Source organism: Phaseolus vulgaris, chromosome 1 (assembly GCF_051622355.1).
Source record: "Phaseolus vulgaris cultivar YP4 chromosome 1, ASM5162235v1, whole genome shotgun sequence".
NCBI classification, from domain to species: Eukaryota; Viridiplantae; Streptophyta; class Magnoliopsida; order Fabales; family Fabaceae; genus Phaseolus; species Phaseolus vulgaris.
In genome coordinates, this window is record NC_143498.1 from 6,083,417 (window position 1) to 6,103,696 (window position 20,280).

Sequence of the window (20,280 nt, forward strand, 5' to 3'; positions counted from 1 at the left end):
GGACCTTTACACAGACACAGAGATCTCATAAAGAGATTTGGTTGTATGCATTGATTAGACAAGTAACAATATACTAACACCAAGTCATTGAGTTGTTTGCCCAATGACATTACTCTCTTTTAAATTCCCTAACTCACTCATTGCCCTTTAAGGTGGGGTTAGGACTTTTGCTAACCAAAGTTGCCAAAAATGACTTGAGAATATGGTAACAATAATTAGTGTTATATGTGTGTGCAAAAGCCAAAGTTATGTACCTAATCCAATCCTTTGGCTTAGAGATTAGATCCCCCATAATAATAATTATAATACTATTAATATTAATACTAATAATTAACTTCATCCCAAACACCACTATCAAGGGCATTAGAGGGAATCCACATCAACTTCCTCTTTTAATTGTCGGCCATTTTGTCTCTTCTGCCACACTATAGGACTCATCACATAGGATTTTTTTTTCTCCTACCTTCAAATTATTTTATTACATGGGGACCATTTCATGGTTACTTCTAAGTTGGTTGCAAAGAGAGCAACATCTTGGGAGAAAAGGAAAGTACTAGGTTATGTTAAAAATTAACTTATCTACTTGTAGGTATTAGAACGAAAGAATGAAAATAGAAATAAGAAAGTTTAACCATATGTTAAAAAAATGTTTACAAATTTATTAACTTAAAATATTAAAATGAAAATAATATTTTAAGATTTTTTAGGAGTTAATTTATGGTTTATTCATATTGAATCTGATATATTTATTCTATTAAAATACTCAAGGATAATATATATTTCATACATAAAAGTTAACATTAGGAAAGAATTGTTTTATAGTTAACTTGGTGAAAAGACTTAGATGAGTCCATATTTCACTTTGGGAAAAAGAGGAAGATAAGTAATCACAACTTAATTATATACAGATAATTATTTTATTTAGTTTTCTATTTTTTCATATATTTGTTCGAATGTTCAATAATCTTACATTACTTAGGAGTTAAGGTTAAGGACAATTTAGATACACATTTCTCATTCAATCCTATGATACTTAAGAAAAAAATCGTGACGGAACTCTGAACGTTAAAGCGGACAATATCTTGGATGAAGTAATTGACTTAGTGAGGTCATCTAAACAAACTTGATGTCGAAACAGTGACGTCGTTTGTGGGGATAAACGAGGTTCCAAAGACGAATTCTCCTTTTAATTTATCTACTTAAAAACATCTTGTTTTAATCTTTACACATATTATATAGTAGTAACTAAAATTAAGAAGAAAAAAACAGAATGCATGAGAAAAAAAAATATTGATTAAAAAGAGAAGTTTCTATAACTACAATAACTAAATAATAATTAAAAATAATTATTATCAAATTTATCATATGTAATATTATTTTATTTGATAATTAAGATTTATGCACCGAAAAAAATAAATACCTAACCTGAATAAATCAATCTTAAGTCATGAGTCAACTTATATATAAGAGACTTTGACATCACCTTTAATCCTAAATCTTAAGACTTTGAGTTTGTTGGTATTTCTTTTTATATATTGTTTATCTGACTCATCTACATGGAAGGTAGAACTTCTCACTTCATTCTTGAATTTCTCACAAAGTTTATTGTTAATATAATTTTAATTATATATATAATTTAAATAACAATTAATGTAAAAACTCATAACTAAAAAGCATAACTGATTCTCTTTGATGGAAGGATTTGAAGGAGGTTTGGTCTCTTGACGAGTGGAAACATAATTTTGAGGATACTTTTTCTTGGGAGGTTGGGAGTGGGAGGGAGATAAGGTTTTGGGAGGATATATGGGTAGGCAACTTGTATCTCAATAATGCCTTTCCGAGACTTTTCACCATCAACTCCAACAAGGATTTGTCCATTTGGCATGCGGGGGAGAGGTCACTAGTGGAAGTGGAAGATCGAATGGAGAAGGAATATGTTAGAATGGGAACGGATTCAAGAACAACACTTGATGCAAGTCTTGGGGGATCAAAGGGTAAAGTTGGAAAAGGAGGATTCTTGGGTTTGGAAAGACAAATGGTCAGCAGTGTTCGCGGTAAAATCAGCATACAAAATTCTTAATGATGATGTTCATGGGATTGAAAGGGAGTTGTATGGAGATTTTTGGGGGTTGAAGGCACAACCATCTTCACAACTCACAGCATGAAGGGTTCTGGAAGACAAAATAGCGTCTAAAGCAAACTTGGTTAGAAGGGGTTATGCATGAATACCATTATGTGTTGTCTGTGCGGGGAGGAAGAGGAAACCACGTCCCATCTTTTCTGCACATGTAGAGTAGCTTGGCTCGTGTGGTCTAAGTGTTACGAATGGAAGTGATTGACAACGACGGATCATAGGGAGCCAAAAAAACCATTTTAAAAGCTTCAGGATGAGTGGTGTCAAGGAAAGTGTTAATCAGATTTAAAACGGCGTGTGGATAGCAGTTGTAGGTAGGAGAACTGTGGTCACATAGGAACAAGAGGATTTTCAGAGGAGGCAGGGTAGATCACATTGAAATTTTCACTATGGCACAAATGAAGACTTGGTCTTGGATTACGTCTAAAGCGCGCGCGGTGTAAATTTTTCATACTCAGATTGGTGTCTTTAGCCTTTGATTTGTATGAGGTCAATTAATGATCCTAGAAGATAGTTGTGTCTGCTTGTAAGTTTTTCAGTTTTTGTTAAGAGGTTAGAAGATTAAATCTTCATAGAGATCTTTAATATAAGGGTTGAGGTATCTTTAAAATACTTTTTATTTATTCATTCGTTTTTTTTTTAAAAAAAAAAACCTAATTGATTGATGACAACGTTGGGAAAAAAGAAAAAGGGATAATATAAGAAGCAAACGGATGGAAAAACATATATGCAAAGGGACAATCCTGCAACAACTGGGGGACACAGTGTCTTTATTGATGGACTTTCAAGTACTTATGAAAGTATTGTTTGGTGACTTTGGAATATGAGGACCATGTTTGGTTTTGTCTCCTAAGTGAATGAGTTTGATTGGTGCGCGTGATCCTATCACTCCGTAATTTTCTTCATCTCCTTATTCTGCCCTAACCCAAACTTCAAAAGCTAACTTATCACTGTTTTCCAATACCAACAAACCATGTTCCCATAACAGCATCTTGTGAACATTGTTTTGAATCTTGAGATTTTTCTTAACTCCAATGAGTCCTTGGAACCTAACTAATCTATGTTTTTTTGCAATCATAAAAAGAAAACAATTTGTGATGAGCATATAACAGTGACAGAGGTTCACACAACTCCATGGCCTACTGTACTAAAGCACAAAACAATTGGATGTGAGTCTACACATCCAACCACATGGGTTGTGCACAGGACTTCCAAACAAAGTCAAAAAGGAAGAAACCCTATCAATTTTCCTCCTGAAAAACGATGCTACAACCATTGAAGAGAATTTCTTTCCTGTTTCCTTTTAATTAGTCTTATTATAAATTTTAATTAATAATGGCAAACATGTTTATAATGTAACGTTTGTTTTTTCTCGTTTTATCTTATAAAACCACAAACACTTCATTTTATAATGGTTAGAAAAATGATATTTGTGGACCCCTTTTGAGTGCAAGAGGTGAAGAAAAGAGAGAAATAGGAGACAAAAAGAACAACAAAACAAAAAATGAATGATGTATCAAGTAACGTGATATAATAAAAAAATACAGAAAAAATAGGGTGAAAGAGATATGAAAAATACTATATAGATGTAGAAACATCATTGTATGTTGTAATGTTTATTTGAAATCTATATGTTGGATAATAATCTAAACGAAGAATTTGTCTGTTTTTAGAGATTAGTTTATTTAAGTGATGCGTGATTGGTTTTGTTGAAATTAAAAAGAAAAATCATAATTGATATGGAATTAATCATAGTATGCACATTTGTAATCAAATATCACCTAGTGTGCATGACAGTGTGTAGACATAAAAAAATAAAAGCAAAAAGCAAGTGTCTCTCTCCAATATATACTACTTTTATTCATATAGTGTGAAGAATCAAGAAATTGAAATTCCTTAACCAACCAAACAAGGGGACTGGAAAGTACTCTGCAATGGAAGGAATAAGCAAGAAGGAGGCATACTTTTGTGACAGACCAAGCATGTTCTCTTCTGCTCCGGAGGCACCACCTAGTCCAAGTACTCCACTTCAGCATCCACATGAAAAGAAACAGGTATCTGTTGAGGAAGAAGAGGAAGAAAATAAGGAGTCAAAGCATGCTACCATAGTGGATCTAAATGTTTCAGGTGATGATTCTTGTACTGCAGAAGGACTAGAACTCAACCTCATAACCTGTTTGGATGTGGGGTCATCATCCAATGCCAATTCTTCATCAGAAGCCCCTCTTGGTTCTGATGCTGCTGAGCCAAGAGTGTTCTCTTGCAACTACTGCCACAGAAAGTTCTACAGTTCACAAGCACTAGGGGGCCACCAAAATGCACACAAGAGGGAGAGGTCAATAGCAAAGAGAGGGCACAGGTTTGGATCACAGATAATGGCCTTTGGCCTTCCCTTATTGCATAATAACAACCACTTTGCAAGCATGGCTTCTCTACCCCTTTATGGTGCTAGCAATAATAGAGGAGGAGCTCTTGGAATTCAAGCACACTCTATGATCCAAAAGCCTTCTCATCATCATGTGAGTGGATTTGGAAACTCTTATGCACACCATCACAGTTGGTCAAGACCCATCATTGAACAACAACCTGGAATAGCAAAACTAGCTGTGGCTGATTTTCACAGAACAAAATCAGCATTTTCATCATCACAAACAAGTGTTGGTAGGTTTGAAATGGTTAATACCATGATGAATTCTTCAGCCAAAAAGGAGATCAGTGGATTTGTGGCTAGAGCTGAACCTCGTTTGAAGAGTAATAATCAAGAAGAAATGAAGCACCTTGATTTATCCCTCAAGCTCTAAACCAAAGTTTACCACCACAGCAATTTTAGCTGCAACTTCAAGATTTTTGAACTCTCAGCAACCGCATCATGGTCACAATGACTACATCGGTGGTTAAATTTGTCTACAATTTCAAGATCCATACCACGACTCTGAACATTATTGGCTTGGCTTACTTTTATATATATATATATATATATATAGTCTTTGCATCGATGAGGATGAGTAATAGTAGATTAGCATAGTTAAGATTTTTCCAATCTTATTTTTCCCCCATTGTGAAATAACATTTGTGTAAATTTGTTTATGGGAGGATCAAATTTCTTTTCTTGTAAATGACTTCAGAATCATTCAACTCCACTTAGGTGCTTTTATTGAGTTGAAATTTTAAAGTTTGTTGATGAGTCCTTTTCTTCCCCACATCACCTTTTCCCCCTATTCTGTCACTAGAGGATGAAGTGTTTTTTTTTTCAAGCTCTGTAACTCTTGTGGATCAGTCTCAAGATTGAATTGAATATTTGGCACGACTATTCCCACTTTCATAGCACAATTTGAAATTTAATCTGTAAAATAATGGAAAAATACTATGGAATATTGCTACCTTCTCAAGAGGTTGATGCTCCATGAATGTGTATCAGCAACATATTTTATGTATATTGTTTTCAAAACATGGTGCAAATGAATAATTATGATCATATTAATAAAAAAAATTATCAATGGAGTGATATTTTTTGTAAAATACATTATCATTAATTAATAAAAAAAAAATAGATGTGATAAAATAGGTCATTCTATTCAATTTTGACTCGACTAATTGTTGACACACCTCAAATTAGGTGAGTCAGGTTGACTCGCTATAATAAAACAAGTCAAAAATCTTGATCCGTCTAATTAGTGGGCGTGTCGACCATCAATACTTTTTTATTTTTTGTACTTTTAAATTTTTTCATATATATATATTATCGGCAATGACAATTAAATATAAAAAACGAACCACTTCATCAACCCTTATAAATAATAATAATAATAACAATAAAACAATAACATAAACTAGCTCAAACTCAGCCTAACACCCCTTATTACTAACATACAAGAAAACCAAACATCGCAACAAACGACCAGACCAACCTCATACATTCCAAAGGTTCCAAACACCAACTGGAAAAGGGAAACAAAGCAGAACGAGATTTTGCATAAATCTAAGACCAAACCTTAGCTTGCATACTTTTAATATATATTACTTTTAGTGTTTTTCAATATATATTAAAAGCACGTTTATTTATATAGATATTTTTTTAAATTTTTATCGATTAATTATTATCCAAATAGAATAAATTAAAATAAATATTATCTTTCCTTGTTAAATTATTCCACTACAAGAAAAAATGGTTTTAGCGGGGATTTATTTTTACATTATCAAGAGTTAAAACCTCTATTAGATCATTTACTTTGAGTTGCAGTTTCTCCCGTTAAATCATCCCTGGAAAACGTGTTATCCAGGATTTTTTTAAACCTCAGGAAAAAGTCTTTCAGAACCCCTATTAAATATCATGAATTTAAGAACCTTCGTAAAATACCATGGGTTTAAGAACCTCCGTAAAATACCATGAGTTCAAAAATTTTGTAAAATGATTTGTCATTTGAAATAACCTCCAACCCCATTTTCCACCATCTCTAACGATCCTCCTAACTTCTCTCTTCCACTGTATACACACTACTCTCTAACACAGGCTTAATGGCTGTCGACGGCAATCCTAGTAAGGAATCACAATTCAGCCACACTTATGTCTATTATATCTAAGGAGAAGAAAGACTAAATAAGGCATTATCTTCTTCTTACTCCAATATTGCTTCTTCCATCACCTTATTGTCCTAACTTGGGTCACAAGCCACTATTACCTAGCTCGACAACAACTAGTGTTTATCACTACTTTATATATCCTAAATAATTGCATTATCTGTCAGATATGGGCTTCAAAGTCATGTGTGTTCTTGGCTAAATATTACAAGAACATATTACGAGGAGAAATTAACTTTCTTACTTCTCACTTTTAGAGTGAAGTAATTATTAGATGCATTTTAAAATAAATGTCTTAATTTAAAATATTTCAAAATTATGAGAATTAAATATTAACAATTATAACTAAAACTAAAATTGCACATAAAATTTGCGTACATCAAAAGGTACAACAAAATAAGTCATATTTTTTTAAGTGTGAGTTCGTAACAAAAAAAAACCTAGGAATTATATAAATAAACTACCATCAATCATAAGAAATATGCAGATGTTGTTGAAATACTTATTATCCAAGATTAGTTGTTGAAATACTTATTATTCAAGGTTATTTTGCTGAGTTTTTAAAATAAAATTTTGAAACTTTAAAAAACTTATTTGTAATGTAAAGTTGCAATTTCAAAATTTTAGAGAATTTAGTTATAAAATATATTAAAACTATATAATTTTTAATTATTTATTTATAACTGGATTTAATTTTATTTATTTATTGAAGTTTGAAAAATTTTGGGTTTTTTATTGAGGTTCTACAATAAATCTTTGGAATTTAACAAATGTTAAAAAAACCTCCGTTATTTTGTTGAAATTTTAGAATAAACCTTTGAAACGTAACAAAGGTTAAAAGACTTCCGTTAATTTGTTGAGGTTGTAAAATAAACTTTTGATACTTACTGAAAGTTAAAAAAACCTCCATTATTTTTATGAGATTTAAGAATAAACCTTTGGAATTTAGCGAAGGTTAAAAAAACCTCTGTTATTTTGATGAGGTTTAAAATAAACCTTTGGAATTTAACGAAGGTTAAAAGAACCTCCGTTATTTTGCTGAGGTTTTAGAATAACCTTTAGAAATTAACGAAGATTAAAAAAACCTTTATTAATTAAATCAATTTCTAAGATTATATTAACTTCTGGTAAATAATCTTCGTTAAAATCCTTTTTTCTTATAGTGTCCATTACAATTAATAATTAAAATTTAATGTGTAACACTTAGTAATTGAAGTTATATCATTATTGCATATTTGCATCTTTCATCTAATCAATCTAATATAAAATAGTTATTTTTAAATTATTTTATTTTATTTTTAATTGAAGAGAAACAAGCTGGTGAGTTGAAAGCACTTACTTAGCCGACCAAATTTTGATAGGTTGGTAGGTCGGTCCATAAACCAAGACCCACTTTGTCACCCATGAAAAAGAGAAGAAAGAAAATATCTTCACTAGAAGAAGACATTACAATCTAGAAAGAAGTTATAAGTATTTTTTTTTATTAACAAAGAATAAATGACTTAAAAGGGACACTTCAGGGATGTCACAACCCTTATACAAGTGTCTACAACCTTTCCATCTTTCTTACAAATCCATAAACATTACAATCTTTAACAAAAAAAAAAACACAAATAAGACCAATACATTTGAAAGTCTAGGCTTCTTGCAGAATTATGCAACAAGCTTTAAAGGCCTAAACATCCTACAATTTGTGTTTTGGCATAGTTACTAACATAAGCATATTCTGCATAATTCCATCTTCTCAAAGAGTTCACTATGCCACATTCCTTCAATTATTATCTCTATTGATGTTGGTGATTCCAAATATAGCAGTAGCACCTAAGTGCTTGCACGGGTCATCATAAAGTTAAACACTACTACAAACAAGAATGCTCAATAACAGTTCTACATATACTTATTTCTTCCTTCATCTTCCTTCCTCTGTTACATCTTCCGTCCTTCCTCTTTTTCTTTAAGACACCACTTTTGTTAGATGCTTCTGATTTCGTCTTCCCTCCAACCTTGACAATATTCCTCCCTCATTGCAGATTCCATCTAGACTTTCTTAACCATTTTGTCTTACTTACTCTTCCTCCTAAAGATATCTCACTTCTGAATCAAACCTGCAAAGACATAAAACCTCTTCAGCCAAGCTCAAGATCAACATAGATAGCTCAAGTATGAATACAAGTTATACATGTAGTTGCAAGTTATACAATTTCTTCTTTCATAATGCATTTTAAAGAGTATTAATATCTTCAAAAGTAATTTTGAAAACATACAAAATTCTTTAAAATCAATTCCCTAGTACAAAACATGTCTTTAAAAAAAATCAGTTATCTACTCTTCTCTACATTTGCCTTATTTTGTTGATCTTTAGTCCTTTTGTGGAAAGTTGGTTGAAGTAGCATTGTTGTGCATATCTATTGTGTGTTTGTACTAACCTAGTGTGAGGAGGTTTTGTCTAGTTTTTTTTCCCTGTTTTTTTACTTGGTTGGTTGTGTAGGATGCAGGTCCCCTCTCGGAGTTTAGTAAATCTCTATGTGGGTCGGTAGCAATCAAGAGAACGCTAGAAGAAAAGAGTTGATTGGAAGGATGAAATAACCAATGGGTTGGAATTTGTTGACCTTCATTTTAGCATTTGTCACAATATTATCGAACATTAAAGAAGTTGAGAATGATTTTATCTTTTTCCTTAAGATATCAGTGGGAGTGTGAGCTTGAATGATGAAATATGTTGGTGTTATCTTTTTTGTAGCTATCTCCTTTGCTTAGGTATAGATACTCTTTTTGTTCACACTTTTTGTGTATCACCTTATATGGTTGTGTTTGGTCCTACTTTTGGTGTATCATCTTATATGGTTGTATTTGGTCCTTCTTACGGTGATTAGTAGGTTCATATGTTTTTATGTGTTCTGCTTTTTTTCTGTTGAAACACACAAGTTAGATTCTTGAAGTAGTTTTTGTAATAGAGTTAAAGTATCCCTAAAACACTCTTATTTATTCATTCTTTAATTGTCGATAAATAAAAAATCTCATAAGAATAAGATGATAATTGATAATTTTGTAATTAAGTTCAAATTTTTAAAAATGTTTACCTTAGAAATAACTCAATGGCAACTATTCTAAAATAAATAAATAAAAGTCATATTTAATTATAATAAAAGTTACTATTAGAATCATTGTCATAAGTCTTAATTTGTCTCTCAGATAAATTTCTTCACTTTTTTCACGTCGTCGTCTATGCTCTTTGGTATCTTCTCTTCCATTATTGTCAATGCAATGCTAAATTATGAATATCATTGTCAATGACAAAGGTCCATTATTCTCTCATGTTTCTCACACGAACTATGTCCAACCCTCATCTCCCTTGGCCTCTTCTAACGATGTGAATATCTCTTCTCATGTTCTTTCCTTCCATTGTCATGGTCACTCCTTCTTGTGTGAGCACTTCCATGAAAGTATTTTTCAATATTTATTTTTCAATTATAATTATTTTTTTATTTATAATTTAGAATTAGATATTAATTTATGTTAAAAATTAATTAATCATCATCAATATAATCAAATTTGTTTACGTTAGGAATATCGTATAATATACATTAACTTTAGTTATATTGCTTTGTTAAATTAGAAATTTAGAATCTTGAACTAATATATGTGATAATTAGAATCCTTGAGCAGATAAATAAATGGAAAAATGATGTGATTAGAAGAAAGAGGTAAGTGGTGCGTTGGGAAATGGATAACATGATGAAGATAAAATAAGAGTTTATGTATTATGTTGGTTTTGGCATACGAAGGCATTTTTGTCGTAGATGGGTTAATGTAGTAGGTCTCTGTCATCAAGAGTGGCCTCAAATCTAGGAAAGATTCGTGTGTTTTATATTTCAAAGTACTGTGACATCTATGGCGACCCCACTCTAAGAAGGACAAAGGTTTTGCTTCTAAATAATAATTACCTAACGTGGCCCTTTCCCATCACCACATGCCCACTCATTTCAAACACTTTTCTTAGCCTACTATTCCAAAAATTATACTATAACAATATCTTAATTTTCTAAAATCAACTTTATATTTGGTTTAGGTGAACTTCCAACTGTTTCATATATTATATAATTTGGTTTTATTATTAATCGATATAGGTTTCTTAATCAAGTTAAGAATTAGAAATCTCACAACATAAAATTAGAAAAAATATAATGGTAATATAAACCATAGTTTTCGTTTATATCCTTCTTTAAGTATATACAATTGATTTTGGTCAAAACCGTCATCTATATCCTTTTTCTTTGAGTATATTTTGATCACATTTGATTTTCAATATACATTACGGTTGATCAAAATAATCTTCGTCTAAATATGTCTTATAAACAACAACTAAAAATCGTTTATTACTAATAGTATAGACTATGGTTGTAAAACCAATGGCTAAGAGCTATAAATACCATTGTCTAAGAGTTTTTTCTGCACTGATGACGACCTAATAAATTTGATTAAAGTAGACTCTTTAAAAAACTCTAATACCAATTTAAAAAAAAAAAAAATTTAACTATACTCAATTTCATAAAACTAACTTGTAAAATAAGATTTTACACTACAAGAAAATCATGAAATAGAAACTAATTTTAGAAACCAAAATTAATTAGTTGTTATAGTAACTAAATTAGATATATTTTAGACACTAACAAAAAATTTTGTTTTTAAATTAGTTTCTATTATTGTTGAATAGTTTCTAAATTGATCTCTAATTAACGATCAAAGTTTCAACTACTAATTATTTGGATTCTAAATTTGGTAGCAAAAACCTTGGTAGCTAATTAGAGACCAATTTAAAAATCATTTAACAATAATAGAAACTAAAAGTTTATTTTTAGTTTCTAAAATGGTCAGTAACTATAACAATTAATTAATTTTGGTATGTAAAATTGGTTTCTATTTTATGATTTTTTTTATAGTGTTATAATGATTTATATTAGTATTAACTCAAACATATCTAAAATAATTACTTGGAATCTTTAATATATATTTCTAATAACAAAAATAGACTAATTAACACTTATAAGATATACTTTAACCCTTAAAATCCATTCATATGCCACCATTTATTCCCCTTTGTATGATGGACAACACTTTTATTTTTTTAATTATATATTAAGAACAATGTTGAAGAATCTTTAACATGTTCATGTATCCACAGTTTGAATGTGAAAGCACTGATTAAACCAAACAATTTTGTAACAGCTGGTACACACTGTGTTTAAAATTTTGACATACTTTCATATTTGATTGGTGTATTTCAACTTTGAACTTCAATAATTAATTTAAGAAAACAATAGACTTATGTAGAAAGCTTGCTTGATTTCCGCCATATTATCAGTTAATCACGTCTTGTTTCTCATTGTTAATCAAATGTCTAACCAATTGAATCAAAATATCGTTTTGTAATGAGGAATAGTAGGATAAATAAAAATTATTTTTATATACTAATAGTAATTAACTATTATGTTAATTAAATTAAACATCATTTATAAATTAAAAAATTATTAATATTTAAAATAATTTTTACAGTTATTAAAAAATTTAAATTATTTTTTAAATTAGTATCTAATTAGTTTATAATGTTTAACTATTAATTCTAAAATTTAAATTAATTGATAACTAATTAAATATTAATTTAAAATCTGGATTATAAATTTTTACTAATAATAAAAACTATTTAAAATATTAATAATTATAATTTATAAAATAGTATCTAATTTAATTAATATAATAATTAATTACTTTATATTTTATAATTAATTCTTATTTAAAAATTTCTTGTATTATCTGCACCATGCATATTTTTGTACTCATTAAAAAAAATTACGTATGTTTAGTATTGCATTTCTAGTATAAAGGAATTTATATTACTACACCAATAAAAAAATATATTTTTATCGACAAGAAAAATAATATTGATTAGAAAACCATATGAACACAAGTGGCAAACAAAAATTTCAAGTGTAATATTATTAGGAAAAACTGGTACAGAATTTACCTGTGTACACCAGTTTGGAATCATTAGTTGTAGGTTTTTGACATCTAAAGTTTCAGAACCTTTGGGTAATTGATTTTGTTCAATACCACAAGGAATGGAACTTTGTGATTGTGTATACGGGTTGGGTTACCCCTGAAGTAACCCTCTAATTTAATTTATTCATTGCTGATAAAAAAAAAATTTAAAGTATTCCTTCTAACCTTAACCTTAAAAACTACTTTTGGCCCACCAGCTTTAAATTTGTGTACTGATACGAGAAAAAGAACTCTCATTCCAAAGATAAACCCTACAACCACTAAGAAAAAATAACTTCACATACATTAAGAAAATAAGTTAATTGAAGGAAATTTTATTAATTCCTTAATATTTTTTCTTTCAAATTTTTACCTAAAACAAAAAGTAAATAGTATTATGATGGTGCAACCAATGTCAGACACAAATTCAAATTAAAATATTTTATAAAAAAATATCAACGAATGAAGTAAAAGTAATTACAATATATTTATAAATAAGAACGGGTGATTATTTAACCACAAACTATTATTTATGATAGGTTTTTTAATTTTTATGACACTTCTTTTACAAGTTATACAGTCTATAATTTTTAATTAATCATGCTTATTAAATTTGATACCATAACTATAATTGTAAGTTTTCGTACATTCACAAATGAGCACGACATTAAAATTATTTTTTTGTTAATGTGAAATATTATACCTTCACGATGACTTTGGTAAAATTGGTCTTTATATATAATTAAAATTATTATAAATAGTATACGAAATAAATAAAACCAAATAAATAAATATATGTAATTGAAAATAGTTCAAGTTATTAGAACACTTCTCCGTACATACTCTTGTAATATGACTTATTTGTAGCAATTTATTGTAAATAAAGTTTAAGAATATTTATTGAATACTAAATCTTAAAGATATTTAATAAATATTTTAACATTAACTACTATGCTATAAGAAATTAATGCATTAAGGTCTATTCTTCTAATTTTGCTTATATTAAATAAATTTAATCAAACATAATCCTACATGGTTTCTGAAATCTCTTCTTATGATTTAAAATTATATTTATGGAGTTTTATAGTAATGAAACATTAACAACCTAATAAATCAATATATTAAAAAATAATAATTTAATATATTAAAATAATTTTAATGAAAATATAATTTTAAGATAGCCTCTGATATATTTCTTTTTATCAAGAATTTAAATATTTAACGCATAAGTATAACCGTTAAGAACAGATTAAATCATAATATCAAAATGGAAATAAAAATTAACTTATTAATTTATGTTCATACATCATCAAAGATAATACATTTAATTCTAAAAATATGACACATCTTAAATTATATACAAATAAAAATCACCAAAATAACAAGGTTGTTTTTCAAATTGTTGTTGTTTATCTGATATCCTTTTTGGGAGTAATCACATACACTCCTAATACTATACTTTTAGGAAGGAGGAAAGACAAAATATAGAAATAATTCAAGAATTAATCTTGTGTCTAACTTAAGTTCATAGTTTTATAAATATAAAATCATTAAATAAAAATTAATTTAAAAAAAATAGTTGTTATATTAATTAAATTAGATACTATTTTAAAGACTAAAAAATTATTGTTAACTAAATTAGTTTTTATTATTAATAATATCAATTATTTAGATTCTAAAGTTGGTAGTTAATTAGATACCAATTTAGATACTATTTATCGATAATAGAAATTAATTTAGATATCAATAATTTATTTTAGTTTTCAGAATATTATCTAATTTAGTCAATATAGTAACTAATTATTTTTTATCTCTAAAATTAGTTTCTATTTAAAAATTCTCTTGTAATGACTTGAGTATCTTCTATAGTCACTTCAGCGAGGTTGTAATTTTGTTGCTAAAAATTTGTCTAGCAAGAAAAGAACTCTAGAGATAACTTTGAACAAGTAAAAGTGTCTCACAAATTGGACAACATTTCATTACTCAAATCAAAGTTAAAAATCATGTACAAGAGACTCTTATTTATAGGAGAAAATCTCTCAAAACCTCTCAAATGAGTGTGACAAGTGTCACCACCTTATTGGTGCAAATCCTCTTCATTAGGAGAGTGACAAGTGGCATGTCTTCATTGGAGTAAAATCTTCTCTATTGAAGAGAGGGCATGTGGACCTTCATATCTTCCTTGCCTACATTTCTATTTGCATTCCTTTTTTACTATTTTACACCATACTGTTTTTTCTATTTACATCGTACTCTACTTTGGTCCAAAATAAAGGTCCAATAAATCCTAACTACTTTATACAATTTTTACTAAGAAGAAGGAAAAGATTTTACAATCTCTTCATTAAGGTTTGATCTTCGTCTATCTTCTTAGTCGAAATTTTTGAGGTTGGTTTTCACTACGAATGAACCTATTTCTAACCGTGAATACTATGTACGAAAAGAGTGAATGTATTTTAATTTTTTATTGAGTTTGTGTTGTGATGTACGAAAGACATTATTACTATGATAAATATGTTAAATTAACAAGAAAATGAAAAAATAAAAATTGATTAAATGTAAGGAAGGTTAGGAGAATGTCACAAGGGAGGGAGAAGGATTTTTCAAAAGAAAAGATTTTGAAAGTGTAGTCTTGATCGTTTCACTCAAGCACTCATTATGATTGATTTTCATGTTAGTAAGATAATAACACTTTAAAAAATAAATAAATATTCTCTTGTATTAAACTTTTCTTGTAACTTATCATTATCCAAAAAAATTAGAAGTTTCATTAAAGGGCTTTGATAATTAATATCTTGAAGATTTTAAATTTTTGTGTTGGATTCAACCCTATTGCTAAACAAATAAGATGACTACATTTTACACTTATCATTCATTTTCTCTCTTTAATATTCAATTAATAATAATCAATTTATCTCTTACAAGTGGTTATTCAACTCCTCTCCAACACTTAACAATAATAACTTTACAGTGACAAACGCACTTCCCATTCACATGTTGACTTCTGAAAATGCATTCTCCTTGGTCTCCCATTTAGACTTGCAATGATTGGATGCTTGATAAGGTTGACATTAGGGTTTTCAACGCAAGAATCCAACTCATAAACAACTTCCATAATTGAGAAAACCATTAGCCACCAATTCAATCAACACGTTGCGTTTGTTAGCTTTTTTCCCTTCAGTTCATGTGTTCTTGCAATTCACTTATAATTCTAAGGGTGTCTTAGTGCATTTCACCTCCTTTTTTCATCATTGGATTAGAAGACATTTTCTTGAAAAGCTTAGAAAATATTTCACATTACTAATGCTTTAGATAAAGAGGCAATGATTATTTGGAAGTGGGCATTTAGTTATAATTTCTTGTTCACAAGTACTTCAAAGTTGAATCTGCTATAATCATTTTGATGTGTTAATGATTGAAACTAACTGATGATAAAATAAATTTCAATAAATATATTTTCTGCCAAATAAATTAATTTCAACTTTGATTGCTATAAAAAAATTGTTTTTTACTCTTCTAAAATTTAAAATCACTGCTTCTATACTCTTTGTAAAAATAAGTAAAGTTTAAGTTTAATCACCATAAAATTACTTTTTAAACCTTTATCCCTCCGAAATGTAAAATCACTATTTTTTAATGACGATGACTTTAAAATAGACTAATAATAGCACTTATTTTAAAATCTTAAATAATATATGAAGATTATATCCCATACACTAAAGAATATCATTTAAGGCATAATGTAACTCTACATTCTGTTGAATGGATCTTGATATTCGAGTCCAGCATTTTTTTCTACATTCACTTAACAACCAATAATAATATTATTTTAATAATTTTCTATATTATTTAATTACAAGTTTATTATACAATTCTAAGGATGTGAAAATATAGTTTTCCTTTTGGTTTTCAGGAATAACTGAATTCGGAAGTTCAGTAATTCATGTTCTGATCGCACAAACAGAGATAAAAAGATTCCCAAAAAATAAACGCTAAAACAATGGCTAATCTAATCAATTTCAGCATAGTGAAATGCATTTGCTGTCTTCTCTCACCAATGTGCTTCGAACTCTTTTGCCTAATCCATGTGTTTAGTTGAAAGAAAAGAAATTAAGGATAGTGCTTCCAATGCATAATGCTTTTCTAAAGCGCTTCTAAAGACTAGGTTTTTTTAAAGCTTTCTTTCAGAAGCACTGTCTTGAATGTGTTATCTGAATGCATTTCTGGTGTATTGTTTTTCCTTATATCTGAATGCATTTAAGGTTGTTTTTATATATATATCTGTAGAAAACCAGAACAAGGAGTTTAGAGTGAGAGCCTCAATTGTGTGAGAAAAAACAAAAGAGTTAAACAAAAAATCAAGTCAGGTTCTCTCTCTATTCCATGGTTTGGTTTTCTACAAATATATATATATATATATATATATAAATAACTTAGAAATTGGCTTTATAATTAAATGAGTGAGCCTAAAATAGAGGATAATTTCATTATTTTTCTCTTCACTAAAGAAGGACATCACGTCTCACACTCACACGATGAGATGAGATGTGCTTTATATGATGAACTCTAAAGAAAGCACATAACCCAAGATATTCTATCAAGATTATCTACCTTAGTATGAAAAATTTACAGTGTGCTTTGTATTTATTTTGGAAAATGCAGAGCATTTTCATCATACACGCCTTTTGCCATGTTGGTTGGACCCCTTCTAAGCAATATATACAAACTACTGTTGAATGCAACGATAAATGCAAAAATGACCAATTTAATCCTTAAATGTGTAAGACCTTGTCAATTCATCTGTCTATCATCAAATAAAGCACAATAAAAATGCAAAACACATTATGAATTTCGAACATAAATGCAAGGGTAATACGAAATAGACAAAACAACTTGGTTAACACTTCTGAGGGTAGGAAACATTAAGTTTAGATCTTATCTTATTCATAAAATCATATTCAATGAAAACTCTACATTTGTGACATTAATTTACAGTGCATTTAGCATCACCTGTACAACCACTGCTCTTCCTAAAATACAATGTAACGCTTTAATCTGTTGTTACTAAATTTCGTCCACTAAAATCTCTAAAAAATGTATAGAACAACATAATGCAGATATAAGAGTCCTACTGCTGGTCAATATTGCTTAGGTTGTGTCTTGCGTGATTTTAGAAAATAAGAATAATGATGCAAACACTACAAATCAAACGAAATTTTATAGAAGTAAATTCCTAGAGTATCAAGACTGAGACGTGTTTACATAAACTTTTAGTTCCCAAGATTTGCCAATCTACTTTTCAAAAGACTTGAAACAATCCATCCACCCTTGAAGTTCAACTCTATCTTTCTTTGGTCATCATTCATTCATCATATAACCACAAAAGGAAACAAAACCTCCATTATTTCCTACCCTTGCCTCCTAATGTGAAACATTCTTAATGCATTTGAATCAAATAAATAAATTGACACCAAATGCCAATGTCAGAACTTTATGTTCACAACAATTCCTAGTTGCAAATTGTCAATCTTACCTATCTATCTTTCCACAAAAGACTTGAGACTATCCATCCACCGCAGAAGCTCAATTCTATCCTTGTTCATCATATATTCATGCAAGAAAACCGCAAGTTCGTCATTCACTCCCCTTGCATCCAAGTACTCGTAAAACTTATGCTGAACCTTAGCACTCAGGTCCCTGAAACAAAAAAAACAAAAAACATAAGAAACACTAGCAGACCAACTTCAAGTTACCAAATAACTTCAAAACAGCTAGCTCTTTCACTCAAAATTTCTTCATCAATTCAAACTGGCATCACCAACCAAGGATTTAGAAAAGGGCCAACAGCCGCAATGTCAAGGCTTTTGGGGTCTTAGCAACCATATTGCAGCCTCAATTGCTGCCTTTTTGTCCACAATTTTTCAACAATATCAAGCATCGCAACAAAATCATAATCATGACAGACAATTTAGGACCATGTAACTGTAAACACCAAGGTTTTAAAAGACAGTCAGCAACCGCAATTCCACCTGCAGCACCACAGTTATTGGAGTCATCGCAGCCGCATCATCCAAATACGTCTGCAACACTCTACAATATTACTAATCACAACGAAACAGCAACCGCGACCGCAATTTAATACCAATGAACAAAATAAAAAAGGTAAATGCCATTTTCCAAACCTGAAATCAGGTCCAATGTAAGGCCTAGCCGCCATTCGACCGCGCCTTAACAGGTAAACTTTCTCGACATTCAAACCCTCAGGCCACGCCGAGCACACAAATTCTAACTCATTTTCACCTTCCCCCTTCGATATATCCACAATTAAACTAAGGTGAAGACGCACATTCACTCCAGAACTATCATCCCCAGACGCCGGAACATGTTCACACCCATCAAACATCGTAGCCTCAATTCTAAGATCCTCACATTCCCCAAACTTCCCTTTAAGCGTAACCACTTGCTCGCCACGTCTCTCTTCAACCGTAAACGAATTGAATTTAGTCTCAGGCTGCAGACATTACAAATATTAAAAACATTAATTCTAACGAAAACATGGATTCATTAAACGAATAGAACGGAATAAAATTAGTTTATGGTTATTCGGAAATGCTGTTAACCTGGTGTGGCGGCGCGTATTCGTGTTGGTAGTCAATTTCGTTTCGGAGTATTCGAATGATGTTGGAATCGAAGGGCGATTTGGTTAGTGGTTCTGGCTCTGCGCCGTAGGTTCTGGCTCCGAAACGCGCGGTGGCGGCGAGTGTTGTTAACGCTCTCGGGTTCCGTTTCCTTGTCCAAACTCTTTGAAGCGTTCGAATGAAGGAAGAAGCCATTGATTCGGATTTCGTAATCGTTGAAAATGGAAAATGGAAAATGCGAAGGGTTTAAAAGTTTAATTTGAAGGGTTTAGTTCCCGTGCTGATTGCTATACGACATCGTTCCACGGGGATTTTGGTTTTTCGTTGTTAGCCTTTTGGACCGTTACATTAGTTGGGCTCTGAAACCGATATGGCTAATATTGTTTTGCACCCTCGTAATTTCTTTCTACACCCCATAAATAGAAAAATTCTAGCTTTGTCCTGAAAAAATGACTTCCAGTGCACCCTCATAATTTCTTTCTACACTCCATTGTTCATCAAATACCTTTAATAATTATTTCTTCTTGCACCTCCTAATATTCTTGTACACCCCTACTCATTTTGTAATCGGTTTTCCAGTATATAACATTTCAGAATGTTTTTTCAAAATAAAAATGAATGGGATGTAGCCAAATTTTTTGAAGAAATGAAGTGAAAAAAAAAACTTTTAATCAATTCAAAGAATATTCATGGGTTCATAATAAATCAATTCGAATAAATTAATGATAAACAAGTGTTTTATAAATCAATCAAATGAAACATAAATACTTGTTAAATTATATTCCGTGGAAGAAACTTTGAAGGCGCCAAATACCATTAATGTTTATAAATGTGAGAAAATCACTTTTTCATAAAAAAATATTAAATTCTATAGTTATAATATTATTTACTTGA

The 20,280-nt window shown here is 30.0% G+C and overlaps 2 protein-coding genes across 4 annotated transcripts; one reads left to right on the plus strand and one right to left on the minus strand.

The window, feature by feature from the left end:
- The first annotated feature begins 3,859 nt into the window (after positions 1 to 3,859).
- LOC137813283 (C2H2 and C2HC zinc fingers superfamily protein) lies at positions 3,860 to 5,334 on the plus strand. The gene has a single exon (XM_068615398.2). It carries the CDS (start codon positions 4,069 to 4,071, stop codon positions 4,933 to 4,935), a length of 867 nt encoding a protein of 288 aa, XP_068471499.1. The 5' UTR covers positions 3,860 to 4,068; the 3' UTR covers positions 4,936 to 5,334.
- Positions 5,335 to 17,938: 12,604 nt separating this feature from the next.
- LOC137813280 (Mitochondrial glycoprotein family protein) lies at positions 17,939 to 19,672 on the minus strand. 3 transcript variants are annotated; one of them, XM_068615394.2, is made up of 4 exons: positions 19,369 to 19,632; positions 18,931 to 19,259; positions 18,282 to 18,445; positions 17,939 to 18,097 (listed from the first exon to the last, which is right to left on the minus strand). In XM_068615394.2, exons 1-3 carry the CDS (start codon positions 19,579 to 19,581, stop codon positions 18,286 to 18,288), a joined length of 702 nt encoding a protein of 233 aa, XP_068471495.1. In that variant the 5' UTR covers positions 19,582 to 19,632; the 3' UTR covers positions 17,939 to 18,097; positions 18,282 to 18,285. The 3 variants fall into 3 exon arrangements, with proteins under 3 accessions (XP_068471495.1, XP_068471494.1, XP_090155118.1); XM_068615393.2 differs by having other exon boundaries at positions 17,939 to 18,445; positions 19,369 to 19,672; XM_090298992.1 differs by having other exon boundaries at positions 17,939 to 18,828.
- Positions 19,673 to 20,280: the final 608 nt, after the last annotated feature.